At 42.2% G+C, this 13,266-nt stretch overlaps 1 protein-coding gene across 1 annotated transcript in view; it reads right to left on the reverse strand.

Moving 5' to 3' along the window:
• Window positions 1-8,744: 8,744 nt before the first annotated feature.
• Window positions 8,745-13,266, reverse strand: part of OLA1 (Obg like ATPase 1) — an 84,629-nt gene continuing 80,107 nt past the window's right edge. Inside the window, exon 11 of the mRNA XM_065750315.1 lies at window positions 8,745-9,269. Coding sequence (XP_065606387.1) covers window positions 9,168-9,269 — 102 coding nt within the window. The 3' untranslated portion in view covers window positions 8,745-9,167. The remainder of the gene's footprint in view (window positions 9,270-13,266) is intronic.

The following is a 13,266-nucleotide window of genomic DNA, read 5'->3' on the forward strand; positions in this document are numbered from 1 at the left end:
TGCTATTTCACTGCTTAAAAATATCCAATTGACAACTCTATCCAGGCCTTCTTTCCATCTTCTTTTCCCACCAACAGCCAAGCAGCACGTTATTTTCAAGTCATAACTAGCAGCACTTATTTCAGTAGATCTGTGTTCCTAACAAAACGCAATCCCCCTCATTTAAACCTTTGACTGAAAGGAGGAAAAGCAAGCCAAACTTGCCCCTGGATCAGGGATTTTGAGAGACGTATCCATGCCGAATCAGACACATACAAGTCCTAGGACAAGGAGTTATGCAAAAAAAAATCACCTGGGAGTAAAATAGACTACGCTGAGAATCCGGTGTACTGCAGGTAGTGAAAATTGTCTAACCCCATGAAGTTTGCAATGCTCATCTGAAGTACTGTATACTCCATAAGTAAAACCTCCTACCCCAGAAATCCAAGGCAGGGTGAAAGAACTCACTTGAAGGTTTCTCTCTTTGAAAAAGACCTGAGGGAAGGAAAAAAGGTCCATTCCAGGGCTCGCAGAATAAGTGTATTTAGATACTCCTCCTTAAGAAAGGACCCAGATGCAAGCAAGGTTTGTGCCATAGTTTAAATCCAGGTTCCCAGAAAAAAAAAAAAAAAAAGAAAAAGAAACTTGCTTACAGAAAGATCAGAAGATCTGAGGATCATTACTGCAGAGGATTCTGAGAAATTATCTCCTAATACGCAGTTGAAGACAGAACTAGTCTTGGTCTCTCTTTGGCTTGAACCTCTACTGAAATTTAATGCTGACAAATCAAAAAGGGATATATCCAGAATCCGTAACCCTGATAAAAATGGGAAATCTGTATCATCTTAATCAAAGGATATGCCACCCAGAGCTGGATCTGTGTCTTGTCCCTTGGCCTCATATGACTCCTGTGTGATAGAGGTTAAGGGTTTGTTAAAGAATATCGGTTTTGATTAAGTGTCACATATGGTGTAAAACATCCTCTTTATCATTGGAAGTGGAGGTTGGGGGCCAGACAGTGCCTTTTAGAGAGCTTCTAATATAAATTAGGTGTCTTAGGTAATGGGTGGTTTTCAGACAGGATTGATCTTTCTGTGGTCCAGTGAAAGTAGGTGTGTTTGGTGAGATGTCACAAAAGCGAGCTTCCTGGCACCTATACTAATGGGCTGGTTACCTCTTTTGGAGTAGGACTTGAAAAATATAACACAGGAATCCCCCTCCCCCTTCCTAACTTTTTTCATTTTCTTGATGTAATGGGCAAAGGTCTATATATCCTTTACTCCTTTGGTATTTCAGTCCTTGTATTTGCAGTATCACTCAGTGAATCTTAAGCCACTCATCCTTTTAGTCACTTACAGCTTCCTAAACTTGCATGAACTTAAAGATGAAGCTGTTATGAGTAGACTAGGTTACTTACTATTTTTATCAATGTACAGCCTTTAAAGAAAAACGTATCAAGTATACCATCACCACCACAAACAAATGATTTCTCTTCCCCATTAAGTCCTCTTTGGAAACTTTGATTGCACAGAGACATAGGAAGAACTGTAGAGATGTTAAACCCTACATTCCCCTGCCTCAAAAATAAGAGCAAACATGCATTTCTATAGACTTCAAAACCTGTCTGTATTTTCCTCTTTATGAAGCAGAAATTCTCCCAGCTTTGTGCAAAGAGTGGCATGATCAAAAGCACAAACTGAGCACATGAGAGCAAGAAGCTCTAATGCAGAACCTAACTGTGGACCTCAGGTAAAGAGGGTATATACAAAATAAACCTTTTCTTTATAGTTCATTGACACATTGTAGGTAAAACTTTTCCAAAAAGCTTCCATGGATTTATGAAGAAGTGAGAGCACAAATGCACAGTTGGTATTGCAGCCTCATAAGCCGAGCCAATGAGCAAAATCTTAAGTCTTAAAATATGCAGGATTACAATAATATTGAAATGTTTACAATGCATTTCCCACTTACCCACTCATCAATGGTAAATATCAAATTAAAACAATATCTATTTATTCCGATTCTCACACAGAAAATCACCCTTGATCCCAATTTAAAATATCAGAATAACTAAGACTTATAACACAAATTTCCTTAATTTGGTTGTAAAAATGAACTCCTCTTTAGGTGGACTAAAGGTGACTTAAAGTCTCATGTAAGCACTGAACAGCTTCACTGAATATGGTGAGATTATTAAATTTACCTTTACCTGCAAATCGTGATCATACCAAGCCTGAGACGTGAGACATTCATTGCCTTCCTATTTGTTTGTTTTAATTTCAGATACAAACTACAAAGTCTTCTCTCAGTGTGGAAGACCTGAAGAACATTTTGGACTAGGTGACCTTTATGGATTCTTTCCAACCCAAATGATTATGTGATTTTCTGTCTCTTAGTTCAGGATCCCTCGCACTTATTTTTGCTTATTTGCTCATTTTTATGATGAGGTGACTTGGACAAAATGTGTCGAAATGTTATTTTCAATACCTACCCGACCAGTTGAGGACCATTTCTTTCCAACAGCAACAAACAAAGAGGGTGAACTCCTACATCCTTTCCTACACCCAAAGGGAACAAAGCAGAAGGGAACAGAGATGTGCTATGCTATCAGCAGAGACGTTTCACTAATGCAAAGAATGATTGTATCAATAGAGGTGACTTTCCACTATATTCCACTTACAGAAACTTAGTGCCTTCCACATGACCACATCTATACTGGAGGGGGTCCACAGAGACCACTTCTGCCTCCATTTGAGACTGCCCAAACCCTGAGAGCACTGCCCAAATGCATCCCAAGCTATCTCAGGCCCAGAGCCATGACCACCTCCCTAGGGAGCCCGTCCCAGATATACGTAGAACGGAACCTTGTACTTGACAGGCAGTAACACACGTGAGCAGACAGAGGCGGACAAACTGCAGATCTACTACCAGAGCAATATCTTTAAAGGGATGACATTGAAATCAAGGCAAAATGGTTTCCTTTATTCGTCACCCTACAGTGCCAACGCAGCATTGGAGATAGCCATCCCACCCACCTTTGGAGGGCTCTCCCGTGCAGGCCCTCTCCATGCAGCATCTCCCTTTGCAAGGGGCAGCAGCACAGTCAGGCCACCGAGCTCCGAGTGCTGCACAAATCCTGCTCCTAATCCAAATCGCTTTTGATAAGAACAAAAGCCGTGTGCAAATGAATATTTCCATCTTATTTCAAATTCTAGGTTTCAACTGCAATATTAATGCTATTTTACAGTGTAATTTACTTGTAATAATATGTCATTATTGCCATTTTACAGTTTTCTCTTAAAGTGGTAAAGAAAATGTTTTAAAAGGCACAAATAGCTGCAGCACAAATCTCCATTCAGCTTAAGAATCTGTGCTCTCCCATCAGAATGGCACATAATTGAAAACAATGACAACCCCAATGCGCTAAACGCTCCAGTCATTACAGCATTTTTATTTTGGAATAAAAGAGCACGCTCACAGCTTTTTTTCCCCCTAAATAGTAAATATAAATTAAACATTTCTCTTCTGTCCCCAGAATGGCATCTGCCAGGGCTGACCGCCAGCCAGCAGGGCTGGGAGCCTGAGACAGTGTGCAGGAAGGGCAGCACCCGCGCCTGGGGACGAGGTCCCAAGGACTGCTGGGACTGGGGTAAATGCCACAAGAAAGGCAGCATTACATAAGGGAGGAGAAGACTAACAATGGTGCAGTAATTTTGCACCTGTTATGTTTCTACGTGTCCACTGTATCTTTGGAGTATCTTATGAGAACTGTACCTACATAAATAGGTACCTGAGCTGGCCACCTCACTGCACTCCAGGATACTGTTGGCCTTCTGGGCTGAAAAAGCACACACTGCTGGCTCATGTCCACTTTTCGCCCATAGAACTGTTTGAATTGGAAGGGATCCTTAAAGGCCATCTAGTCCAGCTCCCTTGCAATGAACAGGGACATCACAGCTAGGTCATGTTGCTCAGAGCCCTGTCCAGCCTGACCTTGAATGTCTCCAGGGATGAGGCATCCACCACCTCTCTGGACAACCTGTTCCAGTGCCTCACCACCCTTATTGTAAAAACTTCTTCCTTGCATACAATCTAAATAGTTTGAAAACATTTCCCCGTGTCCTATCATCACAGACCCTGCTGTCTGTCTCCTTCCTACCTATAGTCCCACTTTAGGTACTGAAAGGCCACTATCAGATCTCCCCGGAGCCTTCTCTTCTCCAGGCTGAACAGCCCCAGCTCTCTCAGCCTGTCCTTGTAGGAAAGGTGTTCCATCCCTGGGATAACTTTTGTTGACCTCCTCTGGATGTGCTCCAACATATCCCTGTCCCTCCTGTACTGAGAATTCCACATCTGAACACAGTACTCCAGGTGAAGCCTCACCAGTGCAGGACAGAGGAGCAGGATCACTTCCCTTGACCTGCAGGCCATGCTGCTTTTAAATGCAGCCCAAGGACTTTCTGTCTTTACTCCAAATTATTTGCACACCATGAGTCCCCTTGGACACACAGTGAAGGGCGCTTAAGGCCCAGGAGGGCTGTAGTCTATATCCATTTGCCCCTGGGATGTTGTACCAACAGCAACTACTGCTGAACAGCAGTGGGAGTTACGCTGCATTTCCAAAAATACAGTTTCTCAGCGTGATGTCTATCTGAATTCAGCAGAAAAATGTTTAGTGGCTGGCAAAACATTAGTAAACAAAAGCAGATCAAGATGATGTTGCTATATTAACAGATTACATTACCATTCCTTGTCCTCAGGAACACTCTGATTAGACCAGGATCCTTGTGGGCCTTATGAATAAGGCAGGATGGGCTCTGACATTCCCCCCCCCCCCCCCCCCCCCCGAGTACAGCAGCCCAGCAGGCAGTGAGGGGCCAGGTGCTGTCAGGAGAGGCACGGGCCCAGTGGCAGCGACTGGGGCTGCTGATGCTCCTAATGGCTGGGGCCAGATTTTCTGCCAGCATAGACTGGTACTGCTCTTCTGAAGCCAAGAGTGCTGCCAATTTGTAACAGCAAAAACTGACCCCTGGTCTATTCTAATCCCTTTTTAGTGCAAGGCTGAATTATCCTCATGAAGAACAGTGAGGATGTTTTGCACTACAGAGACAAGTACAAACTTTGCTGTTAGTCAAGAGATGGGGAGCTCCACTAGTCGAAGTAACCTACAACTCTGCAAAGCGCACCTTGCCTTGATTGCTGATCTCAGATCTGCAATTGCATAATTACTGAACTAAGAGAAAATTACTTTTTGCTTGAGAGTGCTAGGACAGCTCTGAATCCATGAATGACTCCCCTCAGGCACTGGTGTTTAATTTATGAGCTATTTATCTCCTTGCACACACCCCAGCACAAACAATTATACTTAGTAATTTGTTGATCTTATCAAGGCTGTTTGATGTTACTGTTGCTACCTCCAATAATGCTGTGCTTTGAAACTTAAGCAGGATTTATAACCAAACTCGGCTAGTTTGCACACAATTCACATTTCAGAAAAGTTTAACCCTTTGGCAGCTCAAAGGCTTTACGTGCCATCAGTAAAAGTGAGCAAACATTCCATCTGCTGCTGCCCAGGTGGAAGTGCAGCCTCATAGCAGCAACAGACACCTTTCAGACAAGGGCAGTTCTGGACAGCAGCCTCCCTGACTACTAGAGGAGGACATCATTGACCTTTAAACTGTTGCATCAATAGAACTCGATGGATGCCTCTGTACACCTTACCTTTTTTTTCTTGGTTCTAAGGATCAGGAACCAAACACGGAGTTGTGCAGAGCTTGCCTTGGGCCATACCTCACACACACAGCTCCTCTGCATGTCCTTGTCCACAAGGTCCTCGCAGGCAGCTCTCCCAGGTCCCCTTAAAAACTTGCCATCTTCCTTGAGTGCTGCCATGGGCAACGGGCTCACCAACATGCAGGCAGATAACCTGGGAACGAGTGATACAGGCAGTGCAGAGATTTAGCGCTGCACTTTCAAGCCCAGCATTAAATCAGACATGGTGCTGGGGCTGGTGGTGCTGCTGCCAGTTAGAGAGGGGGGAGTGGGGGGCAGGGAAGAAGAAGAGGGGAGGACAGCTGCCAGGTCCCTCAGCCTCATGGGGATCTGCAGCCCTAGGGTAAGCTCTGCATTGAGCCCACACATTGCACCTGGCTCCTCCTGCACTGCAGCCTGGGTGACCAGGGACAGAGCCCTGGTCAGTGCGAGCAGAGCTTCTGCCATCAGCATCCCCACAGCAACACAGAAACACTCTCAGCACAGCACTCATCTGCACTCGGACATACCCACACGTAACTTCAGCCATCTGAATTCCCCCTGCTGTGCAGATTTCCTGCCCTGCAGGGCCCAAAGCCAGGGAGTGAAGCAGGAAGATGGCTGTGCCTCAGCCCCACGTGATGGCCCAGACTCAGATATGTTCTGTCAACTCCTGCATCGCACATGCTCTCACAATAGCAGCAGATTTTATTTTCTATATGGTTTACAAAGCTTTCCTGTGCCAAACACATACATTTTGCATGCAGAAAATAAAATGCTACAGGCAATCTGCAACTGCACAGAGCTGTAACGAGCTCTGATGAGCAGGCACATACCACATCATCTGCTTACAGCGGCAAGAGCGCACATGTAACTGATTTCACAATATGCAACACACTGCCATATGTGCCTGTTCTCATAGATCAGGAATTGGCACTACCTGTAGATAGGAGCCAAGAAAACTGCTTCAAAGACAGCCTGGAAACACAGCATTTACTTCAAAACTTCCAAAGCCCAACCAGCACACGGCTGTTCCCATCCACTGGGTACTGTGATGAATACAGCCACTTTGATTTTTTTGTTGTTGTTTTCAAAGCCTCCAGTGGCTCTCCTGGTTTAATTGAAGCAAAATGGTAGGATTAGCATAATCAAACATATGGAATTAGTGTTGGGAGAATAAGAATTAAAATGAGTGAATACAACTTTTAAACAATTACCAACTTTTAACGATTCTCCCGCTAGCGTCCCATTCCCTCCATCCTCTGTGAGTTCATGAGCAGAAAGAAACGTTAAAATTGATCAGAGAATGTTTAAAGCCGACAAGTTTGCCACACCCACTGCCCTATCAAAACGCAGTTTTGCCGTCATACCTGCAGCTGGCAGGAGCAGCACTGTGTCACACCACACAGTGAAACGCTGCATCAGGACGTGGGCTGTGCTCCTCCCTGGTGCCTGGGGACAGCCCTGGGGGGAAGGCTGCACTGGAGAGGCACAGGAACAGCAGCAGCCATTCACAGTCCCGTCCAGTCCTGCACTTTGTGACTGCAGCCAACTGATGCCCCGCAGCAGAGAATAAAACCAGAGGAACATTAGTTAAAGCTGAAGAGAAACCATTCATGCAAGTTAATAAGATGAAATGAACCATATTAGAGAATAGTCATTTTTAAAGATGTGGTAAAACTCTGAAGTTTATGTTTTCAGAGTATGGCAATAGCATGCAAAACTTCTGTTATCAAGAACAACTTAGTTCAATCTTTACCTACTTCTGTTTATAGGACAGAGAGCATTTGCAAAGTACGCAAGTATAAATTTAAAGAAATAAAGCTTGTTAAATGCAATTAAGATAAGCAACAATACAAAGGAATCCATTAATGGTGCAATCCTTTCTGACAACTTCTTCATTTATAAGTAATAATTAGGGGCACTGGTATTTTAGGAGCCAGTTTGGGGCACAGAATACAAGCTGTTCCAGCCACTACTGGAGCAGCAGGGCTGGCTTCCCCTTCCCCAGCACACACACTCCACTTCTCTGTCACCTTTCCTTGTGACAGGGAATCCAGCACAAGCCCTTCTCTGTGACTGGCACCTTGCTGATTTGACAAAGAAAGGGGCAGGTTCTGCTTTCCTTTTGTCATCTGACACAAGATTTGGTGCTCCTAATTTTTTCCCTTCCCCACAGAGGGCAGCCAGGGACCAGTGGCCTTTTCAAAGCATACAACCAGATTTGTCACAGTGATGCGGGAGGTCTGGCAAAGCAGTAAGTGGAGAGCACCACCAGCATCTCCCCCAGCCGTGACCACACTGACACCACAGGCACTTGAGAAAATCATCAGGCTATTTTAAATACATTAAGCAACTGAGGGCAATTCTATCAACTTGTTTTTCCTATAAACTTGCTCTTCTGTGTTACCCAAAAAGACGGGCTCTCCCTCATGGTTAAAGGGGCCAAAAAAAAAATAAAGCACTCCTATCTGCAGCCTTTGTCAGCCGAGCGACTTGCCTGCAGCACAGCGTGACCTCTCCCTTCACAACACTATCTGTGTCACCCTCCACTGGCCTGAAAACCTGACCTGAGAGGACAACACACAACATCAGGCACCACTGCTCCAGCCTCCACGATTTAATAATCTCGAGGCAAGAAAGAAATAGTTTAAAAACGACTGGAGAAAAAAAAAAACTAAAACAGCTGCAGTCTCAAAGAAAAGCGTGATTTTTCTACATTTACTCTCTCCAGTAAAAATCATTTACGCTGCATCATTTTTATTATCCTTGCTATCATCTTTCAGTGAATGTCCATCTACAAATTCATTAACTTTTTTGAGACAAATCATTGGCATCCTAATCTTGTGATTCCCATGAAAGACTCACTTTCAAGATACAATTGCAGCTGCCCCACACTGCCAGTTACTGTATCATACACGTCTTAAAATTCCGTAATCAGCATCCACCAGGTGCCGTATCGCATTCAGCACACCACAGTCAGTCAATACAGACATCCCCAAACACACCAAGGCTGGTTTTGTCAAATGTTTTATTGAGTGTAGACATCTGGAGTACTGTAAAACATGCATTATCTGTAGATTCAAAAAGGAGCAAGCCACATTGTCCTCACTGTCAAACGTGTCAGGCTTGGCATACATGATGGAGATTAATGAAGTATCATGAGAGTAATATTGTTCCTGAAAAGCTTCTACAATTTGGAGTAGGGTCTTAATCGTTTGAAATGCAAAGCTGTTCACATTTAGTGAACTTGCATGTTCACCAGAGGTGCCGTATTTTAATTCAAAACAAACAAGAATAATTTCACTGGGGGAAGGGGAGGTTCCCTAGATAGAAACTGTATGCTTTTTGTTTCCAGATATTCCATCCCAAATAAAAATTCATATGCTTTTTGAAGCAGCACAGTTTATTTCTGAGCAACGAACAACGTCTGATACTCATTTCTTCTTGGGTTGCTGAGGTGTATTAAATTTAAAGAAGATAATATCTCCATCCTCTACAACGTAATTCCTGCCTTGTTGCCTGTATTTTCCGGCAGCCTGTAAACACGACAGACAAAAGGAAAACTGGTTATTTCATTAGACATTTTATAGCACTTCCTATCTGTAAATATTTTGGTACACTTCAGTAAAAAAAATAAAATAAAAATGGACTGCTTCAGCTTCTGAGTCTGACAGTCACAGTACTCCCCAGTTTGACACCATATGGTTTTACACGCATATAGAACGTAAAATAACAATTCCACCACTGAACTGGCGGCATGTCAGCGCCTTCCATCTCATAACGCAATCAATCTGGAATCATTTCCATACTGGGGATGGAACATACAAGAACGTACACCCTGGCAAATCTTATTATAATGGAGACTACAACAGCTCCTTTCAGCTTTTCAGGCTTTCCTTTTCTTCATCTCAGCAGCCCTTCAGGTGGCCGGACTTGCTGGAGGGAGCAATTGTCCAGAGGTGGGGCATTGTTGGTGGCTCACACACCAACTTTGGAGCAGCTTCCAGGCAAGGACGAGCCCCAGCTGTCAGAGCCACTGTGTGAGGAGGTCACAGCTGCACACGCCTTGTGCTTCCAGTGAGGCCCTCGCCTGCTGGCGCCCAGATAACGAAGGGCCGGAGTACGAAATGTGGTCTTTCCATCAGAATTTCCTTTAGAACAAATTTGCTTATGGTACAGACATCAGAAGGGCAGATGTAAGAGCAGATAGGCTGTGAAACCAGGATGGAGGGGAAGGCACAGAGACCAAAGGCATGAAAAGGAAATTCATTACAGAGGTGCTATACTTGAGGAGAGCAGAAAATAGGTAAGAAATCTATTAAGAATCAGTGCGCTCCGCATTAGAATTGATTATTATACTTTCCTGTCTTTATCTCATTGTAATTAAGCCTGGCATTACAGAGGCTACAGAGAAGCTGCAGCATTAGGACTGACAGACTGGGCGGGAGGTGGTCTACAGCAGCATTTATCTTGAAAAGTGATCTACAATATGGAAAAGTTGAGAGCTTCTGCTTTAGTTCAATAACCGTTCCTGTTTTGAAGTTTTCTCTTGCAGGAGAAAGTGCTTCCATGCAAGACCTCACTGTGCCATTATTCTCAATGACACTATCACAGTGGTGGCATGCTAAGATCCCATTACAGGAAAGCTGTTAACTAATGACCTTAGTTGCAGTAGAACAGATCAGATTAATGGTACATAGTTAACTTAGACACCTTTCTTTCACAAAGCCTGCTCTGTAAAGCAACATATTCCCCATCTTGCTGTCTAGGAATGTAGAGGCTCAATAACCTTGTCGCTGTCACTCCTTATTTAAATGTCACCAGCGACGTTAGCCCACAGCAAATTTCAGATACAACAGCTTAGACAACAAATACTTAGCACAGCAGTAATTGACCTTGTCCCGTATAACCAATCTATCAATAGATAATAAGTAAGAGTTAACCAATTTTTTACATTTTTCCCATGGAAATCTGCTGAGACTATAAAAGCTTCACTTTCAAGTAGTCTTAGCAGCTCTTTTCCTTTGAGGATCCTAATAATGCTCAAAGTCAAGAGTAATTAGACTAATTGATGGCATAAACACTAATAAAACAGCGCTGTAAAAATCATCAGCAAGTTGAAGCTGCAGGCACAGGTACACAGACATTTTGCAGTTGGATACGTTTATTACTCTCATACCGGTATAAAAACTTGACCCCCACAAAGTGACAATACGGATTTTTCTTAGCATGCTTCTGCACACCATCAGAGTGGCACAGACTACTCTGAACGCATTTTGACACACTAACGCAAGTTTATGTGTATTTGTTACCAGTTTACAGTTAATTAAAAGTGACAGTGTTCCTTTAAATTCTCTGGAGACCATTTAATCCATTTCCATTGCTATCAGAAACACTGGTTGAAAAAATCAATACCCATTTGTGAATCTTGAGTATGTATTAAACAAGACACGTCTAACCAGTTCATTTGCACTTGAAAGCAGCCATCTGTAGAAGCCAGCTTTGCCTAAGCAGATATGATTGCTAATAATGTGATATCCCTGTAGACTACAAAGCCCACACAGAGCTATTCAGTGTATAGTTCACAGCACTGGCATTAAATTAGTTATGCTGTACTGGTGTTAGACACACACAAAATCAAACTTAAAAATCGATCAACTTGATAACATACAAAGCGGGCAACTCCCATTACCGCTGTTATTTCTTTCAGTTGACTCCTAAAAGCTCCCAAATCTAATTTTGAAATTTACCAGCAATATAAAAGTAATTAGTAATGTGTATAGCATGAAACGTTGTATTAAATGCAAATTAGAAAGACTGGAGTAATAACGTGGCTTTTTCTATGAGCAAGGGTTTTTTTGCTGGTTGGGTTTTTTGTTTTTAACTGACTGAAGAACAGAACGACAAAGGCAAATGTTTGCTTTATTACTGGTACACTTTCAGAGCAGCCAACATATATTCATAAATGCAATTTAAACATGGAAGGTCGCTGTTCAGAATGTTACGTAGTGAAAAGCAAATGACGCTATACGAGCACAATACCTAGTAGATGAATTTAATAGATACTAAGTGATGCAGATTCTCAGGGAGAACACTCCGATCTGAACTTCAAAAATCGATGCTGGCAACATTTGAATCTTGGTTACATAAGGTGGTTCCTGACTACAGAACATCAGATTTATTTATAGCTGTGGTTTCACTTTACAACTCTACTTCCCTTTTCATAAAGCAGTTCACATGCCGCAACGAACCAATTATACTGGGATTTTTTTTTTCCTCCACTTCCTGGGGTTCAAACAAACCTATTAAAGCCCCACTGCTCAGTATGATCTTCCTTAGCGATACCACTGAGAATAAGCTGAATCTGAAATCATAGCTTTGCATACCTTTCAAGCTATCAAATAGGAAACAATAAAGCTGAACGTTTCAAATTCTTTAACACGTTACAGTGCATAGGAACCTTCCAATACCAAGATGGATTTAAAAAGGAATATCCTCTGTAATCGTAATTTTGTAAGGTTTTATAAACTAGAAATTTTACAGAACATCAAAAATGCCAAAAGAAAAATTAAATGTGTATGAAATGAAAGGAAGTTTCACTGATTAAAGAAGATGGAAATAATGGAACAGCAACACAGAGGAGAACAGTTCACCTTATGACATTTATTTGCCACATACAAGGCAATTTTGCATTTAATAACTTCAGATCAGGCATAATTTGTCAGCTAGAAGGGGACAACTTTGGGCACCCAATCAGTCTCTGCCCTCTAGTGTTGAGAAAGCAGATAAAACTCTTAATAGAAGTAAAACTACAAAGAAGCACGAGCTCATGAAAAGTTTCTCATTAAAAATGTTCCCCATGTATTCAGTACACAGTTGCTAGAAAACTTTACTTAACATAGTACATTTTAGCTGGCCAACTAACTACTGGTACCCCAAAATGCATAACACACAGCATTTTCAAGTAATACGTTAAAGGGCAATTGGACTAAATACTGAAATGGTAAATGTCAAGATTTTATTATGCCTATTGGAGCCTACAAGTGGAGTCCACTAGTCCTAAAAAAATATATCATAAAATCTTTTCTTAAGTATTTCCATTTGCAATTTATAATACCTCCACAGCAAACTCAAAAAGGATGACATTATTGGTAGACTTTTTTCTGCGTTTTTTCACCTTTCTTTTAAAGGTGATCTGAAAGTCTGCTATATATCACTGTAAACATTTCTTTTTTCCAAAACATGTTCATTTTAAAGATTAAAATCACCTGAGCACTAACATATAAACTGAGGAGAAAAAAACAAAGCACAACATTTGGTGTTGGGGTTGATATTTAGTACATAAACTATCTGGATACTGGAACTGTTGCACTCCTGTTCAGCAAGTTGGTGCATCTTAACTGCTTTCTAAGTAGACAGTAAATTTTGGTCTGTCACTGTGACTGTTACATGCACTCAGCTTCAAGAACGTCTTCCCAATGAAAAATACACACAAAATGGAAAAACGGAGGAAATGAGAAGAAAAAAAAATGG

This window comes from Cyrtonyx montezumae, unplaced genomic scaffold (assembly GCF_038088225.1).
Source record: "Cyrtonyx montezumae isolate F1298 unplaced genomic scaffold, pur_monq_1.0 scaffold_7, whole genome shotgun sequence".
NCBI lineage: Eukaryota > Metazoa > Chordata > Aves > Galliformes > Odontophoridae > Cyrtonyx > Cyrtonyx montezumae.